The 25,526-nt window shown below is 36.7% G+C and overlaps 1 protein-coding gene across 2 annotated transcripts in view; it reads left to right on the top strand.

Annotated features, from left to right (window-relative positions):
* The window catches only part of STRN (striatin), a 118,831-nt gene extending 101,155 nt beyond the window's left edge, over positions 1-17,676 (top strand). For both annotated transcript variants that reach the window (XM_070798503.1, XM_070798504.1), the window contains 3 exons: positions 1,639-1,746; positions 2,786-2,872; positions 2,960-17,676. In XM_070798503.1, coding sequence (XP_070654604.1) covers positions 1,639-1,746; positions 2,786-2,872; positions 2,960-3,129 — 365 coding nt within the window. In that variant the 3' untranslated portion in view covers positions 3,130-17,676. The remainder of the gene's footprint in view (positions 1-1,638; positions 1,747-2,785; positions 2,873-2,959) is intronic.
* The last annotated feature ends 7,850 nt before the right edge of the window (positions 17,677-25,526 follow it).

The raw sequence follows: 25,526 nt of genomic DNA, 5'->3' as shown, positions 1-25,526 counted from the left end.
GGTGTGTTATTTCTGTCAGAAAAAGCATCCATAGAATGAATTTTGAATCTAAATTCTTTGTCTAGGACCATTTAAAATGAGTGTAACCAACCCAGAGTTCATTCCACATGGTCAGGTGACTTTTATTGTGCACATAGATAACAGACTGGGTGGCTACCTGCTGTCAGCATTGGAAAAGACTTCTCAGCTTTTAAGAGGTCATGTTTCTAGGTACCATATGAAAATCCTGTAGAGTAGACTAATATTGGAGCTATTTTTAACTGTACATAGTTTTATTTTCTGTTGTGAGTATAACTTCATGATACTTATTCTGAGATTTAAAAAATGTTAAGAACGCTTTATTTTTGAAGTTTTAAGTTTAAAGAAAAGTTTCAAAAATATTATAAGAACTTCTGGCTACACTTCACTCAAATTCACTAGTTTTTAAAACTTTTGCCATATTAGTCACATTTACTTTGTCATTATCTGTATGTGTGTGTACTTTAAAATTCTGAGCCACTTAGGAGACAGTACACCCCTATACCCCTAGGTCCTTTAGTATGTAATTCCTAAGAACAAGGGCATTCTCTGACAGCATATTACATTATCAAAATCAAGGAATTTTCAATGACACTATGCTATTGTATGAGTTATTGTTTACACTCAAATTTGCTGGTTGCCCCAATTATACTCTGTAAGGACATCCCTTCTTCTTCCAAGACCCTGATATTAATATAATAATTATTTTAACTTTGATATATCTTAAATTAGTGTTATCTTTATGTAGATTTTTCCTTATCAAAATTATGGTAACAAAAATCACTAAACATAAGTTCTTCATAATTGATTTCCATTTGAATAAAGACTTTCAGGAGACACTTTGTGATAGTTTAGGTACTTGTTTTGACAGTTGCCTGATTTGCATGAGTCATCTAGTTTGGATAGAGCAGGCATTGGAATAGGTACTGGCTTTGTTACCATGATTTTAGGGGCTATAACAGCTGTTTTCTGGACCTTACTTCATTCACTAGGTTAAGGACCTAATGACAATTGGCCCGCCCATCTCAGTGTGCATGTACAATTAAGATCTCTTTGAAGATTATTAAATAGTGTACAAAAAGTACTGTTACGATGCTGTTTTCAGATTCCATACATGGTAGATTATTGATAGATGACAATTTCTATTTTGATGAGAAGAAAAAGACTAAAGAGTTAAGACGCTCCCTTTGTCATGTTTATCTTTAGATAATGACCATGTGATAAAGAGCTCTGTGTCTAGACAGAGCTGAGATTTGAATGTGGAAATTATCCACATGAAATAACGATGGGGTTTTCTGCAAGCGGTAGAGGTATCATAGACCACCGTCAAATGAGAGATGCCCATGGCTCTGGGCTACTTTCTCGGGGCATCCCTACAGAGCAGGTGGTGGAAAGGAAATCCTAATTCCCAAGTACTTCTAGATTTGTCAGTAGAGTGTTTCTCAGACGAGTCTCATTTCCTAACATCGCAGTTACGAACACAGTTGCAGAATAAATGAACTAAAGACAAATTAAAAGTCCATCTCCTACTTTTCCAGGCTCTTATGTGAATGTTCTTTTTTGTGTGAAGAAATGGTAGCGTTGACAAATTTGTGTTCCTCTTTAATTTTTTCTTTTTAGCAGCCAACTCTTCCTGCCAAATAAATAGAGTCATCAGTCACCCCACTCTTCCCATCAGCATCACTGCCCATGAAGATAGACACATCAAATTCTATGATAACAATACAGGTAAGAATGTATTTAAATTGATTATTATTGAAAAAAGAAATCACAACTGTAATTTTGGTGTCTGTTGGTGGCTTTATGTTCAGGGAATAGGCACTGAAACACAGATTCTCTCTCAGATCATTTGTTTTTACTTCATGTAATCTGCAAAGAATCAGTGTTCATGATAGCATATGGGATCATCTTGGTTTATTTAATAGTAAATAGGTGCTATATATTGACCCTAGACCAAGGTTATTACTCAGAACATAATGAAAAATTCATTCAGATACCAATAAAATGTTAATATATTGTGGAAAAGTAGAAACATGTTGGAAGTACGGGCATATATATGATCATTATGTTTTGTTTAAAATTGTTTAATTTTTTAAGATTCTTAGTGTTACAGATGGAAAACCCCTGAGTCAATACTGATTATTTAGTCCTGATGGATTTGCATTGGGGTATGGAAGCTTTCCCAATTTTTATTAGGTTAGTTTTCACTAGTCTAAAGGAAACATGAAGAGCTGACTGGGAGAAAAACTCACTGTGTTAGTAGCCATATTTACTTGAGAATCTGCTATCGACTTTTGTTAACTTTGTTTAGCTGCGATTGATGAATAATTTAGTATTTTTAATATCTTTCCATATACTCTTTCCACCAAAATTGTGGCCAGATTTTCTGTTCCTTTGTCTTTGTCACAGTCTCTTCTTCTCTTTCCACAACCTATAATTTGCTTGTAGCTAAAGGATCCAAAGTTAGTGATTAATAATGTCTGAATTTTAGTTAATGAACATGGCTTAAAGGAATATTTGTGTACAAATTACTGACTTCCATATTGTGAAAGACAAAAATATAATCTGAAAGTTGACCTTTTGTTTCTCATCATCACCATGGCTAGAGCAAGGAGGGAGACATGCATTGTTTTAGCACTTGGGAAAGTCTTTGATGCAGAGACTACACAGAGAGGGCTGGTTGGTGGAGCCAGTACAGTGTGGTAGCTGGCTGGTATTCAGGATGAGAAAAACTATTACTAAAGAGTAACAATCTCTTTTTCCAAAGGCAAACTGATCCACTCGATGGTAGCCCACCTAGAAGCCGTTACAAGTTTAGCAGTTGATCCAAATGGCCTGTACTTAATGTCTGGCAGTAAGTACAGCTTTGAATTATTTATTTGTTCTTACAGTTTTCACATTTAATGTAATTTTTCTCTTAATTTCTTTTCTTTTAATATAGGTCATGACTGTTCAATACGTTTATGGAACCTAGAAAGTAAGACGTGTATCCAAGAGTTCACAGCTCATCGGAAAAAGTTTGAAGAATCAATTCATGATGTAGCTTTCCACCCATCCAAATGCTATATAGCCAGTGCTGGGGCGGATGCACTGGCTAAAGTCTTTGTATGACACAATGCATCATCTTCACCTTCTAGCTCTTTATAAGTAATCAACTGCACAAAAGAGATACAGAAGACCAGGGCAAGAGTCAACCCATCCAGCCCTTTTGTTCTGCTGAAGGAGCACAGAGAACATTTGTTAAAGTATAGTTTTGCAATTCGTACACTGTTTTCTAAAACTAAGGTTTGTTCAGGTTGCTGCAAGCTCAGCTGAATCTGTGAGCCTGAAAACTTTAAAATTTTTCCCCAAACAGGAGCTTTTGTTTCTGAGGTTGTTCTAATTCGCTAGGCAGGCCTGAGCGAAGAACAAACATAGGTTTAGCTTGTCCCTATTGAATAATAGGGCATATTATAAGGGATAATTAAAAAGCTTGATTACTGGGAATGAATAGAGGAAGAATGGCAATTTAGACCTAGTTCTCCCCTGAGAAATCTTGTTAAACATATTAGATAGTTAAAACGGTAATCTTTATCACATCTACTGTACTAACCCCTATGTGCATAATGACCAAACAGTGTTAAAATGAGTTTTTAATTTAGCTCTCCTTTCAACTGTTCTCATAAAGCACCTGGCAAAACATTTTACTTATTAGAGGGAAAAAAATGCAATAATATGTTAAATATATTATTATTCAGAAATGCTAAACAAATATTTAGTTTGTAAGCAGATTTCTATATTGTATTAACATTTTTGAAAATAGATTTGGTACCATTCTAAAGTTTAGCTGTCAAAAATACTCACCATTATGAAGAATAGTTGATACGAGTCTGCTTTTACTAAAGAATTTAACTTATTCAGGTTGAAGATTCTGTTTATTTTTAATGGCAAGCAGGGCATATCTTTATAATGATTTCTGTTAATTTTAAATTTCACTTTATTCGTGTGATATTTATAGTATCAGAGTGATTATTTCATATTGATGAAATCGTATCTTGTAGTGATTGAAAAGCTGAAGTTACTTGCAAGTACTCACTAGAACCCACATAACCATGCTTCACATGATCTCTTTCTTTGTCTCTGATATTAAAATTATCTGACACCTACCAAAAATAGTTCATAATTATTATGTTTTAATGGTCCAAAGGGTATGGTTAACCTCAGGCAGCTGTCTTTGCAGAATTACTAAATAAAGCAAATGTTTGTGCCCCAGAAGTTCCATTATTAATATCTCCAAGAAGTAAAACCTCTTGGAAATCTGGATGGAATAGTTTGGTGTATAATATTGCCTAGAGGGTTCTCTCTTTCTTTCCCTTGCCCTACCCCACCTCCAGTGTTTCATTGGAATACATAGCATGTTTTAATGGGCAGTGAGTCAGTATTGTTTCTGAGGAAAACCATGTCTTGAAGGCCTGGGGTTCTCTGAGCTCACCTTACCAATGACCCACATAGGGTTAGCTCTTGGGATTTATGTGACCCCACTGTCTGGAGATGGTATGTAGACCTTATCCCTGCAGCTGTCTCCGCTCTTCCTCATGCACTTTCTTATTTGCCCAATATGGCAGAGACCAATCTGGAAATCAGAAATTTTACTAATTATCAAATTTTCAGTAAAATGTACTTTGGCTCTCAGATGTAATTTCTACATTCCTATGCCACATATTCCATTATCATAGCAATGGCACTTCTAATACGTACATTTACTCCCTGAAGAAGTATTAACATGATAGTGTGGATATTAATTGACAATTTTTCTTTAAAATTTCTGCTTGTCTGCCTCTAGAATTCTGCAGTATACAGGCAGATTTTCTTTAAGGACCTTTGTTAAATTTTCCTGGTTGATACACAGATATGCTTTATTTTGACACGGCTACCTTGTCATTTTATATGTGCTTAACAATGGGCTCAAGGGACTGCTTTGTACATTCAAATGAATTGACCTGGACATGAGCTACCAGGTAAATGTTTATATTCCTGTGCGGGTATAGAATTCCACGTTGTGTTTGGTGAATTCCTTTTTGGCTTCTTCACAAAGTAAATAAATTATGTCACTGACCTAACATTTGTAGAAGGATACTGGAAAATTTCAGTCAGGTGCTCTTAATTGGCATATTTGTGATGGATGATTACAAGCTATTGTTCTACCAATTATTGCTTTAATTACCTTCCAGGGTGTTCAGTGCCTGCTTTACTTCTGTCAACTGGAATTCTCAAAACTAAGACACTCTCTTCACCTGCATTTTAGGTCTCATGGTTGAAATTTTTCTATTAGTAAGTGGAAAATAACCATGAGATATGTAGACTGTAGTGCAAAGGATGGAACTGTTGAAAGTTCCTTAGAAAGCCAATGCTGTGCTCTTGGAGGTTGTACCAGAAACAGGGATTTCTTCTCCACTAGCACTATTACGATCTCAGCCTAGAAATGAGCCAAAGCTGTCTTCCAACCAGATAGAAGCATATATATGTGTGTGTGTTTGTCTGACTTTTCCATCAGCCTGTCAAAACTTCAATGAAAATTGACAGAATGAACAAATCCCAGATTTGAACAATGATTGAAATGCTTTCATAGTGCTTTATTTGTAAATATTTTGAGTGAAATGTATTGGAAGAGTATGAAAATCAGCAGATGAGGTGGGTCCCTGCCTTATTTTCATATGCTATGGGTACATCCCTGGGAGCTTGCAGCACCCTTCTTGAAACTCCTCTGTCATATGGAGCTCATTTGCTACTCAAACCATAGACAGATATTTAACATAAGTGATATAATGACCTTCAGTATTTTTCTATTGAACACATTTAGCAGTTTTTGCCATTAAACAGATTAGTTATGCAAAGTATTTAGCTTTTATAATCATTTTAGTTATGACTAAAAGGGGGGAAATTGAGCTGTATCACTGATAATGAACTTTGTGAGAAATTTTTTGTTTATCTGAGTTTCATTCCTTCAGTGTTCTTGCTATAAGTTTCTTTTGGAGATAATGACAAAAATTTATTTGAAAATGTCTAAAATGTATGTATATTTTATAAATATATATTATATATATTGTAGGGATATATATAATATATATAGACTATATATTATATATATATATATAAAACCATAGGTGCATTTTACTGTTTTGTATTTTCATTTTTGGAGGTAGTGTCCACAGCAGGTAATGATGAGTATGATGAGTGTTGTGCTGTTTGCTTTGCAGTATAATATATAGTTCTAAATGTTTAAATTACTGTATATACGATATTCATTATAGGCTAGCATGCTTGTTTTAAAGACTGTCATTCTAGTTTATTAAAATCTGAATGTAAGAAAACCTGGCTATTCAAATGTGAATTGAAAAATGTTCCATTCTCAGTACTGAACTATTTCCATTGAGCATTCAGGATTTTTGACAAAACCGATATCATCAAGAAGGCAATAGCTAGAGAAAGAGAGGTGCCTTTAAAAAAAAAAAAATACAAATTCAGCCTTACAGTGAGGATGAGGATTGAGTTGTTTTGTGGGGAAGAGGTATGAGAGAGTGTGTGAGTGAGTGAGTGAGTGAGTGTGTGTGTGTGTGTGTGTGTGTGTGTGTGTGTGTGTGTGTCGTGATGTTTGAATGTTTGCCCATCTGTGAAGGTCCTGATTTGTGACCATCAGTGTCTTTTTAATGTGTCTGTAAAACTTCTAGGACTTCAGGGGACATTTCATGCGCTGTCTTCGTGCTCTTCTGAGCACCAAAAGTACTTTCCAAGAATTCTGAATGTGAATTCCTAGAAATTTCAGTAGAGAAGAAAATAACTATTATTTCATTATAAATCAAGTTCAGGTAAAAGGAGATATTACTGATTCATCAAAATTACAGGCTCTCATTAATGTTAGCTAAGTAAATGTAATTTTTAAAGGCTCATTTTTTTTTTTTAGTACTTCATTTATTTCCCCTTTACACAAGAGCATGTCATGCAATTCTTATATGATGAAGATTCAACTAGTAAAAATTGTTTTTAAATTAAACACCTGAACTAGTTAAAATTCCACCTAAGAATAGTATTTAAATGGCATCTTTCATATCTACCTCTTTGTCATTGCTGCCATTTTTGACTCAAGCAAATCTTTATGACATCGAAAATAATGGTTGGATGCAATTTAAAAAATCTGTGTTGGTGCTTTTCTCAGGCTATGTCATTTAAGTTATATTGAACAAAGGTGTCACAAATCAGATTGAAAGGCTTCGAATTAATTTTGATTTTCTTTTGAAAGAACTGCTTAAAATTTGTCATCCATGTTGATAGTGAGCTGGAGATAATCTCTGGTTAGTATATGTCTATGTGATGTTTTCAACCAAGAGCCGAGTTGTTATTGATTTACATGGGAAAGGAGCTCTGATTTCCTTCAACTTACTTTATTCTTTGAAAGCTGTTTCAAGGCTATTCAGTACATAATCACTCATTTTATTTGCTCAGAAGTTGTCTCTGTTACTGTGTTACTTGTTTAGTTATTTATATAATTGCAGTATTTTGTTTTAACACTGGGATTCAGGTTGTACAAAAGTAGTAGCTGACAGAAATTGTATGTATATTTTTCTGAAATGTATCAATTCCTTAAATTCATTTTAGAGGAAGGTCCAGAAAACTAACATATCCGTGTTTAAAAACAAAGGTCAGGTCCTTTGTAGATGATTTGAACCATTTGACTTTTGCTCCTGAAAGTTTTTTAATTGGCCATATATCCATCATCCAGCTGGATCTCAGTGTCATTCCTCGGGACACCAGGTTCACAAAGTCTGTTCACAAACAGACTGTATCTTTTTTTTTTTTTTTAATCCAAAAAAAGCAAATATAAAGCCAAACAGAGATCTCTAGATCCCACTTACTTATTCTAGCAGTATTCCTGAAGTGGTGCTTAAGGGTCAGAATTTCCTGGATCTTTGCTAGTCAAGCTTTAGATTTGATTTAACTGGGACCACATGCGTGTCATCCCTCTGATGCAAATTAGAAAGTTGATTTTATTTCAGATTAACTCTGATGTCTGCCTGGGTTTTTCGCAGGCCGTGAACCAGTGAGTGCCTTGTTAATGCAGAATGGTTTTTCCCTGGTTGTGTGTTAGCTCCTCTCTGAAAATTTCTCAGAGGACGGTATTTTAGTTGGCTTGTAGAGAGCTGCTAGATTTGGTATTATCAGCAATCAGAAAGCCTTCAGTCTACCGCATTCCACCCTCCCTACTTTGTTCTCATTGTTTGGCTGAAATTTACCTCTTGTGAGAAATAAATGCAACCCCCTTCTCATAACTTTTTTCCAATCCAGATTAAGAGATACCCTTTATACCTATCCCAACTATATAATCTAATACCTGTTTTTTGTTTTTAGGAAGAACCACTTCTTTGTAATCCTGTAATCCACTGCTTGTTTTATGTTTCTCAAGTTCAGTTTACTAGAGCTGACCTCAGGGCATCAGTTCAGATTCCTAAACAGCTCCTTTTCTCCACACCCCTTCACCCCTCTAACTGGTGAGCCCTGAGCCAGATGGTTTGATCTTCAGGTATTTTAAAATTTAAATATAATATCAATTAATGTAAATTAATCCAAATGCTAATTTTTGTGGTGCAAGAAGTTTCTCTTGTAAATTCAGGATATGGATAAGCTAATTAAGATATCCTTTTTTGGTGGCTCTAAGTGTATTATTTGTTTTTAAATAAAGTGTACAAATATAGATAAGGTGTCTCATGAATTGAAATATTTGTCAGAATGGAATCTAGTGGATTTGCAGTTAAAATACTTTAATACAACTTGATTTTGTTTGGGGGGGAGGTGGTAAAGGGGTGCAGAGAAATAAAAGTGTATTAGGTAAAGTAGATGTGAATCCACAGAGATGAACCAATCTTAATTATTGATTGTAAGGAAGATGGAGACATTTATTGTTATAGAAACTTTGGACCTTTGGAAAGCCAGTAAAATTAAAATACCCCACACAATTGGATCATGATATTTTTAGGGACACACATATATATTTTTCCTAAAATATTCAGTTACATAATTTTAAAAATCCTATACACACATACACATATAAATTTAATGTGCTTTTACTTATTTTTTTATTTGGCTACTTAAAAAGCATAAGCCTTCTGCCCCTTGCACCTTCAAATCAACAGTATTTTTCAAGGGCTCCCCCTGCCCAGAGCTTGACAATCTCTTTGTTCCAATCTGGAGTCACAATACTATACAGAATCTAAAAAGCACCTCTTCTGGTGTCCTTGAAACTATCCACTGTTCTGTGATGTTTTGTATGCTGCTGTAGCGTTCTATTTGGTATGTACACGTGCTTCAGTATTATCAGAAATGTCTCTTTTGTCCCTTGTAATGAGAACTGAGCCGTGATTTGCTGGAGTTACTGTAGAGTAATCTAGCTCAGAAGGTCAAGATGGCTCCAGAAGTGTTTCATGGATTGTTGGACCCACTGGGGTCAGCCCAGGTTCACCGTGGTATTTTAACCTCCATTGGGTTTCCCAAAGGCACCACTAAGATTTTAAGGAATCCTAGGTTGTCCTGGCACCAGAGTATTCCCCCAGGAACACCTGGAAGTCTGGTAGCACCACTTCAAACACTATAACCATAATGCATCACTTCACTTGTTACTTCTCAGTTATAACTATTGCTTATGATGATGGGACGCTTGAGTTCTATGGAGAAGCACTGGCATGCAACTCTTAAAATTAGATTCCATATTTTCCAAAACACAAACTTCAGTATATTTTGTATACTTTTCAAAACAAAACAGCATCCAAAACCTGCCTAACAGAAAATTACTTAAAGTTTCACTAAGATCTTACAGAACCCTGAGCCCTTTTTTATTACTTAGTTGATACTATATTAAAGGTAATGGTGGTTTTGGTCAGACTTGGAGGAATAAAATCTGCAGTATCTTTCCCATCAGAAGGGTATATTTCATAGAAAATTCTCTTGTCCCTGGTTTTTTAGCCAGTCACCTTATAGGATGACTGGTCTAGATGCTTAAAGAGATAATTAATCCAGTGGGCTAGCCTGGTGGCTCAGACGGTGAAGAATCTGCCTGCAATGCCGGCAATCTAGGTTTGATCCCCAGGGAGGGAAGATGCCCTGGAGAAGGGAATGGCAACCGACTCCAGTATTCTTGCCTGCAGAATTCCATGGACAGAGGAATCTGGTGGGCTATAGTCCATGGGGTTGCAAAGAATCAGACACGGCTGAGCAGCTCACACACACACACACACACACACACACACACACACACACACACTCTCAGCAAAACATCTGTTAAATAGCACTTAGAGTACTAGAGTTAGTATTGTTAATTCATGTGCCAAAGTTTTTCATGCCCTCATAAGATCTAGGGTGTGTATCAGGTTCCCAATCTATAACCTCAAACCAAAGATATTTTTTAATTACCTCATATAATAGCACCATCAAAATAAGGGTAATGGTAGGGAAGCCCATCATCATTCACAAATGAGAATTCGCAAACTGAAGAACTTTGATTTTTAAAAAATGCATTCATGGAAGGCAAAATTCAGTGTTAGGCATAAGCATGTATTAAGAAAATAAGCAGCTTGTGGTTTACATAAAGTGTTGAAACATTAATGTATACTGACATCCACCTACTCTTTCCTTACAGAAGGGAATCAAGGCAGTTCAGTTGCTAAGTCATGTCCAACTCTGCGACCGCATGGACTGCAGCATGTCAGATTTCCCTGTCCTTCACCATCTCCTTGAATTTGCTCAAGCTCATGTCCGTTGAGTCGGTGATGCCATCCAACCATCTCGTTCTCTGTCACCCTTTTCTCCTTTTGCCCTGTCTTTCCAAGATTTGGAAGCTCATTGGGTCTTTTCCAATGAGTCAGTTCTTCGTATCAGGTGGCCAGAGTATTGGAGCTTCAGCTTCAGCATCAGTCCTTCCGGTGAATATTCAGGAATCAAGGCAATAGTTTTTCATAAATAAATAAGGTTAACTTACATTAGAGCAAAAGAAATTCATCAGAAAGTTTGTTCTGGGTGTCGGATAATTTGAGAGCATAGGGGAAGATGAGCCTCTGATCTGAATGCATCACCCATTGTTTTCCTTTCTCTTTAGATGGCCTGGAAAGACGGCCTCTAAGGTCCTTTCGGTCTCTCAAAGTGAATGGTTCCAGTTCTGGTTTGTTTATCATTGATTCCTGTTGTATAAATTAACAATTTTTAGGAAATACATCAGAATATCCTGGAGTTCCCTGGTTAAACAAACTGTCAGGTGACATAACTTTTTATTATATTGTAGGAAGCTATATTAAGAGAGGCCCAGGTACACCGTGTCATCTGCATAAGTCAGAAGGAAGACCAGACACGTAAGAAATGTCCTAATTGGACCAAGTAGTAATCTCATGAAAAGATAGAATCATTTTAATAGGATGAGTTCTATTTTGTATGATTCTGACTGTGCTTTTGGAATCATTAAAAAAAATATTTTTATCTTTTTCTACAGACTTTGAGCCCACATGTTTCAGAATATCCTATTGATGGAGTTATTTCACTCAGTGTATATTTTAGAAAAAGAACAGAGTGGTCTCATATGTCTTTCTGACAGTCATTTATGGATAACACTCCTGATCCTCACTCCCCACCAATACCCAAGTGCCATGTAGGAATTCTTCCATATGTTATAAATATCTCAGCATTTTGCTGACTGGAAAAGCAGTATTTTTATACATAGCTTGCAGGTAAACCATGGAGCCTTGTGCATCTGACGCGTGTTAAAATGCATGGAGCATTAAAATAGAGCATGTGTAGCACATAAATAATGTTAATTGTGTCCCTTCAGAGTGAACGAGGTCAAGATTAGATCCTGCCATTCACAGATTTTGAAAATACGCATGTTTAGCCAAAATCAGTTCGTTTAAGTGGACACTTTGTTTTTCAATGAAATAGTGCCTGTTCAATTTCCTTGTGTGTCTCAGAGTCAGAAGAAATGAGGCTTTCTCTCAGCTCTAGAACATTTCAGACTTCCTTTTATTCCTTTGATAGCCTTTTAAACAAGCAGGACAATAAGTTAGTTAGTTCTCATTGTTGTGAGATACCTTGAAATATATATGTATTGATGCAATTTAAAAAAATAAAGCTTGCAAGCAGACCTTTTTTCTCTTTCGAAACACCATTGCTTTCTGGAGGCAGAAATAATTTTACTTTCGAACTTTAAGATTATAGATCCAGGCAGTTTTATACCCTCAATGTATGCAAGTTGCATATAGTTTGCCTCTACAGATAATCATGTTTTATTTTTGTGTGAATTTTAGAAATTGTTTTCAGGGTACAAAGATTCGCAAGGAAGATACAGTAAGTCTGATTTACACATATTATCTTTCAAAATCTTGTGGATTTTTTTGAGGCATGGAGAACAGGCAGTGATGAGTTTTATTCTGAATGCCTTGATTCTAAACTCATTCTCAACTCGGATTTTACCTATTAGTTATTGCTCATTTGTCACCTAAAAATAAGAGGTGATGACTCTTTGTTGTCTCTGTAAGCTCCTTGAGGCAGGGACCATGTTTTTTTTTTTCTTATATTCCCTTTAACACTTCTCCTGGTGCCTCACCATGTAGAAAGTACCCTATAAATATTTATTGGTTGAGTGACTGGAGAACACTTATTAAAACTCTAAATCTATCCAGAACATCAAAGACAAAGGTGAGATCGGGGGAAGTGTCCCTGCCAGTCCCTAGGTGATCTCAGGTGTATTTAGGTATGTGGAGCTGATGCTCAGATTAGGTCTGCACCTTCCTTGGGAAAAATTCGGACCTCACCTGGAAGGTGACAACAGAATGCCCAAGAAGCTCCCTCTTCTACTGTCCGTTTCCAATTTTGCCTTCTTTGAACCTCAGCGAACCATGTAGGGAAGTAGGTGGTCTCTACAAGCCCTGTTGTGTCCCTTCTGTCCCCTCAACCTTGTGAACACTAACCCACTGGCCTCTGATGCCTTGAGAGGGGACTCTCCAACCTGGAAGCTGACCCTGCCTTGGCCAGCTTGGGCCCAGACTGTACGCACTACTCTTCCCCTGTGACCCGCAGATAGTCCTGCTCTGCCTGTCTTTTTTTTCTCTCCAAAGAGGTAGGAAGCTTCCTCTAGTAGAACGTTGTCAGGAAAGGCATTCCTCTGGGGAGTGTAGAACAAAATCCCTCAGGATGCTCTTAGTGCTGTTTTTGTCTTGAAGATTTGATGCAATTATCTAAATGTTTATTCCAACTACTAGGAACAGTTGTGTTGTCTTGATTTGTAGCTGCCACTCCATCAGGGCCCAGGAGGCTTGAGGTATTGAGCTGAACAGCTTAATTGCTGTAGGAATAGAAGAGTCAACTAATTAGACATAGGGTAGGGTATTTGTATTTAACAATCAAATGACTTTCAAATCATTAATAGAATTATTGAAGAGTAGTAAATTATGTGACTGTGAATTTATCCAACTAAATAAGCCTCAAAATGATATTAAACCTATGTATTAGGTGAGAACTATTGTGTCCTTTTTAATTATTAAAATATGATTCCTTTACGATCAGTATAGGAAAGAACAAGATTTTGGCCTGGATACAGGACATTTGTTGTCATGAAACTTTAGATAAGCTAATCTGAGTTGGTTTGTCATCTATGAAATGGGTATCATAGATCTGCCTACTTAGATAACCCCTGATAAAATGTCAGACAGTAATAAGCATCCAAGAAATAACTATTATTCACTGTTTGATTTCAGTCTTCTTAGCATGTTAATTCGGGCTTCCCTGGTGGCTCAGAGGGTTAATCATCTGACTGTAATGTGAGAGACCTGGGTTCAATCCCTGGGTCGGGAAGATCCGCTGGAGAAGGAAATGGCAACCCACTCCAGTACTCTTGCCTGGAGAATTCCATGGGCAGAAGAGCCCAGTAGGCTACTATGTAATTCTGTCACAGTCCTGATAGCTTCTGAAATACCAGGTTTTTAGGAGAAATAAGGTTAAAAGGAACGTCAAGAGGAGCCCTAAAGAAGTTACACATAAAATATTACTTTCCTCAACAATTGAGTGCCTGCTTTGTGCCAGACAGTTCTAGGTGCTGACACTCAGCAGTGAACAGACAAAACCCTTTACCTGATGGAGCTGACATTACAGTTGGGGGAAACAATATAAGTAAAAGACATAGAATATTAGTGATAACTGTTGAGAAAAAATAGAGGAAGGGTAATGATTTGGTGTTTTTCAGATTAAAAGAGTGATACAGATTAATAATACTATGGGTGTACTAAGTCGCTTCAGTCGTGTCTATTGTGTGACCCTGTGAACTGTAGCCCGCCAGGTTCCTCTGTCCATGAGCTTCTCCAGGCAATAGTACTATAAAATATTACCATTAAAAGAACATCACAAATGAGCAATAGATGAACTAATAAAGATGCATAATGACAAAACTAATCATATTCCACCATATCATTTCACTCCCCCCTCCCTTGTAGCAGCCTGATATATCTGTCTTTATTCACACAGATATGTGTACCCAAATATTACAGGGTTTTGTCTTTTTCTGCAGCTTTCCAAAATGTGATGTGTATTGTGAGCCCCTTACAAGTCTGGACATATATACATCTCTTAAATTCCTTAATATACATTCACAGCTTTATATAAATGAGATTTTTTTAGTGCGTCAGTTTGCTTTAAATGGGATCGTGTATATCCTCAGCATCTTTTCTCGTACAATAATGGATGATGAAAATCCCTCCAGGTCTGTCTTACAGCTCTTACTCTTTTTAATGCTGGGTAATACTTTATGATGATGAAGACATTATTAAACCTCTTCCACGTTGATGGGCGTTTACTTTGTGAGCAGATTGTAGCTGTTACAGCCATTGTGCCTGCGTGCATATTCATGACCGTGATATTTCACTTCTATGGAATAGATTCCCTGGAGTAGGATTACTGGGCCAAGGGAATATGTAGATACAAAATTTTTAAATAGATATTGACAGGTTGTTTCCCAAATGCCTGGACAATTTATATTTCCATAAGTAAATGTATGAAAATACTCTTATCCTTTATACCCATTAGCAATTTTTTAAAAAGGAAAGGAAAAATAAAAGCCTGGTGGTGGGTATAGTGATTTCTCAGTGTTATTTTATTTGCATTTTCAATACTACTGTAAATCTGGACAATTTTCCATATGTTCTTTGGTGATTTGGATTTCACTCATAATTAAATGACCTATTATATTAGTTTTCTATTGCTGCATAACAAATTACCACAAATCTAGCAGCTTAAAACAGCACCCACTGATTATCTCATACTTCTGTGGGTTTGAACTTCTTTCAAAGCAGGCTTTGATTGGGCTCTCTATTTGGTTCTCAATAAGGCTGAAATAAAGGTTTGTGCCAGGCTGGGCTTTTAACTGATGGCTCTGGGGGAGAATACATTTCAAAGCTCATTGATGTTGGTGGAATTCTGTTCTTTGGAGTTGTAGTATGGTGTAGGATGGAGGTCAAGTGTTGTTATCAGCTCCTAGAAGCTTCCCTCCAGCCCTTGCACATAGTCCCCTCTATCTGCAAAGCTAGCAAGGATTCATCAAATCCTCCTGCTTTGACTCTCTTTGTTTTCTGCTACCAGTCATAGAAGACGACTCTTTTAAAGGACTCATGTGACTAAGTTAGGTTCACCCAGAAAATGTATATTAAAAAATATATATAAAGTATATATTTAAAATCTATGTTAAAATGACCTTTCTGTATGTTAAGGTCAACTTGTTAGTATCCTTAGTTATATCTGCAAAGTCTCTTTGCCCTGTAAATGTAGCATTATCATAGGCGGAACACCAGGGGCAGAGATCATGGGAACCAGCTAAGAATTCTGCCTACCATAAGGATGTATACGTATATTTTATTTATAACTATATTCATTTTAATTTTCATATTTTTGCTTATGGTTCTATTGTGTTTGTGTTTTTATTTAACTAGTTTGTAGGAGCTTTTAATATAGTAAACCTTCCTATTCTTGGTTGCAAACATTTTTTCCTAACTCTTATTAGCTGTGTGTTAACCACATTAAAAAGTACTTTTTCCATAGAAAATTTGGCCATTTGGATTTCACTCTCAAGGTGAATTGTGTATTTGTATTTTTAAATTCACATTTAAAATTTTAACTCATTTTTATTCATTTTAAGCATTTTGCCCATATTTTCATTGTCTTTTTTAGAAAAATTGTAAGTGCTCTTTGTTATTATATATAAACTCTCTTGCAAATTTTCTCCAGATCTAAGATTTTTCTGTTGACCATATTTATAATATTTTTCCCATTCAAAATTTTATATTAGTATATATCCAAAATATTATTTTAGTTTTCAAAATACAAGCACTTGTGAATATATTTATAAACATTTTGAAGTATTCTGTATTGTTTAAGGTCTGCACCCCTGGGTGGGTTGTGTAGTCTCCTGGAATGACTTCTGCATTTTATTTTTGGTTTTAGTTGTTAATGTTTTTTGTGTTTGTCTTTGTTCCATTTGGAATTTATTTTAGTATAGAATGCAAGCTATAAGTACAACTTTCTTCCAAGTGAGTTGCCAGTTGTCCCAGCACCTGTTATTAAACTATCTTTTCCCAATGAATTGAAACACCAATTTTGTCGTATATTAAATTGTCACATATGATGAGATTTATTTCTCAATATGCTATTCTGTTTCACTTCTAGTTCTCTTTGCATATAGCAATATCATATGGATTCAATTACAGTGGCTTCTATTCTGTTTGTGAACAATGGTTTTATAAAATGATCAGGCAGAGCATTCTCCCACTCCATACTCTGCCTGCTATTCTTTGTCTACTTTTCTTGGCCATTTGAAGTTTGTGATCATTTTAAATGATTAAGAGTTGAAATAACATTAAATTTTCAGATTAATTTTGGGAAATTTGACATATGATATTGTCTTCTAAGAACTAATCATTTTCTGTTTGCTCAGATCTTGTCTATATACTAGATTTGAAGTTCTCTTCATTTAAATCTTATGTCATTTTTATTAAATATTCTTGTTTCTTAGCCTTTTGGTCATTACTGTGAATGGTCATGTAAATGGATTTTTTTCTCCATTTCCTTTCTAAAGGATCATTATAAATAAAGAAGAAGCTTTTTTTTTTCTTTCCCTGTGTACTTATCTGGTATATAATAAATTTATTATATATACTTAGGAAAATTTCTCATTAATTTCAGCAATTTTCACTAGAGTCTCTTGGATTTTTAGAAATATAATGATGACACTCACAAAAATAATACAACTTGTTTTTTGTGATGTTTGACAGATTATTTTCTACAATCTTTATTGTCTAGAAATTCCATCATACTGGTGATAGGCAGACATCTCTGTCATTGTTTTTAGTTGAAATTGTTTGAGTATTATTTAGAATATTTGTGTTGCTACTTATAAAAAAACACTTTATCTTATTTAAATATATTCTTTCCTGTTTTATCAAGAGATTTTCTTAGATATGACTGCTAAGTTTATCCAATGCCTTTTTAGCATTTTTTGATATGATCATGTGTTACTTTCTTTCAGTCTGTTGACTAGATGGATTATGCGTGGAGTTGCTGACATTAAACCACTCTTGTCTCCTTGTAATAAAGCCTGCTTGGTCATAATGTGGTATTCTTTTCTTATAAATCAGTATTCTAGTTGCTATTTAGAACTTTAGCATGAATATTCATAAGTGTGATTGTCTATAGATTTCTTTAGTGGATTATTTTATTAGATGTAAAAAATTACGCAGATTGACAAAATATGGGAGTAATCAGAAGGTTTACCCACTGCTGGTAAGAATTCAAATTTATTCAAATAGTTTCCAATTTATTAGAAACCATTTGGCAGAATCTACTGAAGTGGAAATATTCCTACCATGGAATCTAGTAATTCTGTTTCTAGGCATACACCCAATAAAATGCATACATGCAAAGGTATGTTTTAGAATGTTTCTAGCAACAGTATTAGTAATAGCCTCAAACCTGAAACTGCCTAAAAGATCATCCACCTAGAGAGTGGGTAAATGCATTTTTGTGTATTCATACAATGGTATATGAGACAGAACAGTTTGTAGCTAAGTGCAACATATGGATGAATCCCAGAAGCATCATGATGAGCCTAAAAAGCCAGATATAAAAGAATGCTATATGCTTTCCTTCATATAAAGTTCAAAAACAGGCAAAACTAATCTATGCTGTTAGAAGTCAGGAAAGTGGTTATCCTCAGTGGGAGGGAGGTAGGAGAGGAGACACTGTCTGAAAGGAAGCTGAGGGCGACTTGTAGCGTGCCAGAAATTCTTTGTTTCTGTTTCTGGATGCCTGTTTATGGTGGATTGTTTAGTTAATGAAAATTCATCTAACACCCTTATGTGTACATTTTTCTGTATGTGTGTGTGTTTTGTATGTATACTTTAGAATAATACTGTTTCATAAAATGAATTGGGGAGTTTTCACCTTCTTCTGTAATTTAGAATCGTTTAAATAAGAGGTCACTAAAACTGCCTGTTAAAGATCAGACGGAACTTGACAGAAATCTTTGGGTCCCAAGGGCTTTTTTTATTGTGTAGGACTGTCTCATGTCTTCTGCCTCCCTAGCCCTTGGCTGTATACACACATATTAAGGTTTATTGTTCACGCCTATTTCCTTCAGCTTTCTTTATTTCTCTTTAGATTGAAGTCTCTGTCCTAATTAGTATCTTGTTTAGTTTTTAGTATTTGCCTCAGGTGGGGTAATTTAATCTCTGAACGTCTGATAAGCCACAAATCTTTTTGCATCCTAATAGGTAAGTGATGTCTTGATTAGGTGTAGTACTTGGGATTGTAGCTCTGTTTGTCCAGTGGCCTAAAAAACATCATATTCTTAGTGTTGCAGTTGAGGCATTTGATGCTAGCCAGGATCTTTTTGCTTCATATGTCACTTGCTCTTTTTGTCTGGAAGTAATTTTTTTTTAAGTTCTGGTTAAGGAATTATTTTTGACCTATGACTTGAGATATTTTTCCACTTTCAGGCCTCTAATTCACATCTCACACATGCCCTTTTCCTTTCCTTTGTTTCTTAAGTTTTAAGAACTATCCTGTGTGTGTTTGCTGTCATTGAATGTACTTACATGGACCTCATTATTTTTTCAAGTTGTCCAATCTCCTGTTTCATGGAAAACTTTCTCTGATTGTTCTGTTGGTTTTCTCACCATCTTTGGTAATCTGGCTTCTTGCATGTTACTGTTTGTTCATAGGGCCCAGCTGCTAAAAATGTGTGTTCCAGAACCGGTGGGATACATGGCAATCTCTGGTCTGAGGACTGGTTGTTTGGAAGCAGATGGGCTGTCAGTGTTCTCTGAAAGCTGTGGAACGAAGTCTCTCTGTGCCTAAGTCTCTCCTTCGTGCTTTGGAGACATACAGAGGACTCAGTTCATCTCTTAGCTTTTTCCCAGCTCTTTGGGGATTAGGATGATTAGTTATGCTGGGGCATAACTGGGCAATGTCAGTTGCCATGTGAATCACAAATTGTTAAGCTGCCCTACATATATATATATATAATTAATATATATTATATATAACATTATTATATATACATATATATATATATATATACTGACACGACTGAGTGACTGAACTGAATATAATGTTAATATACTGAATATACTAAATATTATATTCAGTTCAGTTCAATTCAGTCACTCAGTCGTGTACGACTCTTTGCGACCCCATGAATTGCAGCACACCAGGCCTCCCTGTCCATCACCAACTCCCAGAATTCACTCAGACTCACATCCATCGAGTCAGTGATGCCATCCAGCCATCTCATCCTCTGTCGTCCCCTTCTTCTCCTGCCTCCAATTCCTCCCAGCATCAGAGTCTTTTCCAATGAGTCAACTCTTCGCATGAGGTGGCCAAAGTACTGGAGTTTCAGCTTTAGCACCATTCCTTCCACAGAAATCCCAGGGCTGATCTCCTTCAGAATGGACTGGTTGGATCTCCTTGCAGTCCAAGGGACTCTCAGGAGTCTTCTCCAACACCACAGTTCAAAAGCATCAATTCTTCGGTGCTCAGCCTTCTTCACAGTCCAACTCTCAAATCCATACATGACCACAGGAAAAACCATAGCCTTGACTAGATGGACCTTTGTTGGCAAAGTAATGTCTCTGCTTTTGAATATGCTATCTAGGTTGGTCATAACTTTCCTTTCAAGGAGTGTCTTTTAATTTCATGGCTGTAGTCACCATCTGCAGTGATTTTGGAGCCCAAAAATAATATATTAATATACGAAATATACATTTATATTAATGTTTTAATAATTAAAATTTTAATATTTAATATTTAATTTAATATTAAAATTTAATTAAATAGAAAAATATAAATATTAAAATTATATTTATTTTAATATAAAATAATATAAATGTAAAAATAAAATAAATATAAAATAAATACAAAAATTAACGTTTATTAGCATTAATATATTAATATTTATATTAATATATTAAATCATGTTAATATAAATATATATTAATATATGAAAGGCTGAGTTTCAGGTCAAGCAGAAGTTACAACAAAGATGATAGCCTTCTTGCTGTTGGGCTCTATGATTATAAATGGTGAACAGGTCAAACAAAAGAAGTACTCATTTTCATACTGAATTCCCCATGGCAAGTTGAAGGACGAGGAAGAGAAAATTAAGGTGGGTCAAGAATTTTCTCAGGCTCTCATCTGAAGACTCCTGAATCAGTAACTGAGGGGGCGTGTTACTCTGTTTCTCCGTTTGCCTTACTTTTGAAAAGTAAGGACACCAGTTCTTTGTCCCTCACTTTCCTTGATTCTCATTGCCTTACCCAAACCTCTCATTTCCATGCTGTATGGAAGAGTTTGCATGAACTGAACTGAATATACTATATATTAATATTATATTCTGATACTTTGATTTCTGATACTATAGTCAGTGGACAAGTTCTGAAGACACCTTACCAAGAATTTAAAAACTCTTCTTAGGTACAAATATTTAAAACAAATGGCAAAGAATAATCTGGAATGGGTCATGGATAATAGCCACCTTGTCTGTCTTATTCCAAGAATGTTTGATCATTATTACTGAACCATTTGTTTTCAATATTCAGACAAAGTGCATTTGTTTACTTTCAGTTTTGGCAAAGACTGGAATTAGCCTTGTCAACTAAAACAGATGCACAACTTGAGAGTTGCAAGTTGAGTTTTATTTGGGGCAAAATGAGGACTGCAGCCCAGGAGACAGAACCTCAGATAGCTCTGAGAGACTGCTTCAAAGAGGCAGGCAGAGAAGATCAATATATAAGACTTTGATCAAGGGGGAGTTCCATGCAATCAAGTGTTTACTTTACAAAAGGTTTTTTGCTAGTCATGAGGAGCTGATGTCAACAAGAAGGGATTTAGTGATTTTTCTAGAAGAGATGCAAGGATTGGGATCTTGAAATCAGTTCCTGAAAATAACTAAAGACCAGGTCCACCAGATTCCCTGAAGCACAGAATGCCTCATTCCAACCTGAACTCCTTCAGAGGGTGTTGAAGGTCAACAGCTGCAGCAGGATAGGTTTCAATCTTTGGAGTGGATTGCCATTCCTCCACCAAAGGGTCTTCCTGACTCAGGGATTGAAACTGTGTCTCCTGTGTTGCAGGTGGATTCTTTGCCACTGAGCCACCTGGGAAGCCCAACCTCCACACAGGCAAATGCCCTTCTTGTTGCCGTTCAGTCACTGGCAGATGCTCTTGGCAACTGTCAGTTTGTAGATGACAGCCTTCATGTTTAAGAAAACCAAATAAATAATCGACTAAAAATTAGAGGCTATTCCTCCTCTATAATAAGTGCAGAGTAAGGAGGTTCTTGGTATTGGTTATACCTGTTCACAATGTCGAGGAAAACCCAGGCTCTTTTTATGTCTTTACTGTCATTCTTAGAGTTGTTGTTGTTCAGTTGCTCAGTTGTGTCTGACTCTCTGCGACCCCATGGACTGCAGCACACCAGTCTTCCCTATTCTTCACTATTGCCAAAATTTGTTGAAACTCAGGTCCATTGAGTTGATGATGCCATCCAAACATCTCATCCTCTGTCACCCCCTTCTCCTCCTGCCTCAAGCTTTCTCAGCATCAGGGTCTTTTCCAGTGCGTCAGTTCTTCGCATCAGATGGCCAAAGTACTGGAGCTTCAGCATCAGTCCTTCCAATGAATATTCAGGGTTGATTTCCTTTAGGATTGACTGTTTTTATTTTATTTTATTTTTTTTGCTTTTTAGGGTTGACTGGTTTGATCTCCTTGCAGTCCAAAGGACTCTCAAGTCTTCTCCAGCACCACAGTTCAAAAGCATCAATTCTTCAGCACTCAGCCTTCTTTATGGTTCAACTCTCACATCCTTAAAATTCTTAAAGTAATTTCATCTATTGTTTGGCTTCAGGCTCTCACAATGCCAGTCATGTTATCCAAGTTCAGGACAAGAAGAAGTTTGCTAAAAGGGGGAAAGGCAGTACTAATTGGGGCTTTGCTTATGGTAGTAAAGGAAATCTTCCTAGAGGCAATCCCATTAGCAGACTTCCTCCATGTATCCACTGGCCAGAACATTGTCTACCTATATTTAATGCATGTTGATTTTCAGCTTTGCTTGTAGGAGATGGCAACTGAGAAGTCAATTTCAAATAGCTGTTGGATTAAACAACAAACCTTTGTCTGGAAGATTTTCTTTAGATAACCTTAGAAGGAAATCTCCTTGATCACTCATTTCTGTTTTTCATTTTCCTTTGTCTTTCCTCTCTTAGCCTGATTATGAAAGGTGATGTATGTAATTTGTAGACACTGAGTCCTCAGTTCCTGACTGTTGAAAACAGTGCCTCAAATCACTTCCCAGATTGGACGTTTGTTTCCTCCAGGGGATGTCAGAGAATGACATCCTATGACAGAATGATCTCTGTTCATTTCCAAGGCAAACCGTTCAATATCGCAGTAATCCAAGTCCATGCCCCAACCAATAATGCTGAAGAAGCTGAAGTTGAATGGGTCTATGAAGACCTATAAGACTTCTAGAACTAACACACACAAAAAAGATGTCCTTTTCATCATAGGGGACTGGGATGTGAAAAAAGGAAGTTAAGAACCTGGAGTATCTTTTACCAAGGCAAATTTGGCCTTGGAGTACAAAATAAAGCAGGGCAAAGGCTAACAATTTTCCCTAGAGAACACACTGGTCATAGCAAACACCCTATTTCAACAACACAAGAGAAGACTCTACACATGGACATCACCAGATGGTCAATATTGAAATCAAATTGATTATATTCTTTGCAGCCAAAGATGGAGAAGCTCTATACAGTCAGCAAAAACAAGACTGGGAGCTGACTGTGGCTCAGATCATGAACTCATTGCCAAATTCAGACTTAATTGAAGAAAGTTGGGAAAACCACTAGACTATCCAGGTATGACCTAAATCAAATTCCTTAAAATTATACAGTGGAAGTGACAAACAGATTCAAGGGGTTAGATCTCATAGAGTGCCTGAAGAACTATAAACAGAGCTTTGTGACATTGTATAGGAGGCAGTGATCAGGACCACCCCCAAGAAAAATAAATGTGAAAAGGCAAAATGGTTGTCCAATGAGGCCTTACAAATAGCTGAGAAAAGAAGAGAAGCGAAAGGCAAAGGAGAAGAGGAAAGATATACCCACAAGGAGAGATAAGAAAGCCTTCCTCAGTAATCAGTGCAAAGAAATCGAGGAAAACAATAGGATGGGAAGGACTAGAGATCTCTTCAAGAAAATTAGAGATACCAGGGGAACATTTCATGTAAAGATAGGTACAATAAAGGACAGAAATGCTATGGACCTAACAGAAGCAGAAGATATTAAGAGGTGGCAAGAATACACACAAGAACTATACAAAAAGGTCTTAATGTCCCAGATAACCATGATGGTGTGATCACCCACCTAGAGCCAGACATCCTGGAATGTGAAGTCAAGTAGCCTTAGGAAGCATCACTACGAACAAAGCTAGTGGAGGTGATGGAATTCCAGTTGAGCTATTTCAAATCCTAAAAGATGATGCTGTGAAAGTGCTGCACTCAATATTCCAGCAAATTTAGAAAACAACAGTGGCCACAGGACTGGAAAAGGTCAGTTTTCATTCCAGTCCCAAGGAAGGGCAATGCCAAAGAATGTTCAAACTTACCACACAATTACATTCATCTCACATGCTAGCAAAGTAATGCTCAAAATTCTCCAAGCCAGGCTTCAACAGTATGTGAACTGTGAACTTCCAGATGTTCAAGCTGGATTTTAAAAAAAGGAACCAGAGATCAAATTGCCAACATCTGTTGGATCATCAAAAAAAAAAAAAAAAAAAAATCAAGAGAATTCCAGAAAAACATCTACTTCATTGACTACATTAAAGCCTTTGTGTAGATCACAACAAACTGGGAAATTCTTCAAGAGATGGGAATACCAGACTACCTCACCTGCTTCCTGAGAAATCTGTATGCAGGTCAGGAAGCAAGAGTTAGAACTGGACATGAACAACAGACTGGTTCAAAATAGGGAAAGGAGTACGTCAAGGCTGTATATTGTCACTCTGCTTATTTAATTTTTATGCAGAGTACATCATGTGGAATGCTGGACTTGGATGAAGCACAAGCTGGAATCAAGATTGCTGGGAGAAATATCAATAACCTGAACTCTGGTTTTGGAGAAGACTCTTGAGAGTCCCTTGGACTGCAAGGAGATCCAACCAGTCCATTCTGAAGGAGATCAGCCCTGGGATTTCTTTGGAAGGAATGATGCTAAAGCTGAAACTCCAGTACTTTGGCCACCTCATGCGAAGAGTTGACTCATTGGAAAAGACTCTGATGCTGGGAGGAATTGGGGGCAGGAGGAGAAGGGGACGACAGAGGATGAGATGGCTGGATGGCATCACCAACTCGATGGATGTGAGTCTGAGTGAACTCTGGTGATGGACAGGGAGGCCTGGCGTGCTGTGATTCATGGGGTCACAAAGAGTCGGACATGACTGAGAGACTGAACTGAACTGAAGATATACAGATGACACCACCCTCATGATAGAAAGTGAAGAGGGACTGAAGAGCCCCTTGACGAAAGTGAAAGAGGATAGTGAAAAAGCTGGCTTAAAACTCCACCTTCAGAAAACTAAAGCATCTGGTCCCATCATTTCATAGCAAATAGATGGGGAAACAATGGAAACAGACTCTTCCGGGGGGGGGGGGAGGGGCTCCAAAAATCACTGCAGATGGTGACTGCTGCCGTGAAATTAAAAGACGCTCCTTGGGAGAAAAGTTATGACCAACCTAGAAAGCATATTAAAAAGCAGAGGCATTACTTTGCCGACAAAGGCCCGTCTGGTCAAAATTGTGGTTTTTCCAGGAGTCATGTTTGGATGTGAGAGTTAGACCATAAAGAAAGCTGAGCACCAAAGAATTGATGCTTTTGAATTGTGGTGCTGGAGAAGACTCTTGA

Source organism: Bos indicus, chromosome 11 (assembly GCF_029378745.1).
Source record: "Bos indicus isolate NIAB-ARS_2022 breed Sahiwal x Tharparkar chromosome 11, NIAB-ARS_B.indTharparkar_mat_pri_1.0, whole genome shotgun sequence".
NCBI classification, from domain to species: Eukaryota; Metazoa; Chordata; class Mammalia; order Artiodactyla; family Bovidae; genus Bos; species Bos indicus.
The sequence above is the reverse complement of the archived record's forward strand: the minus strand, read 5'-3'. Positions and strand labels throughout refer to the sequence as shown.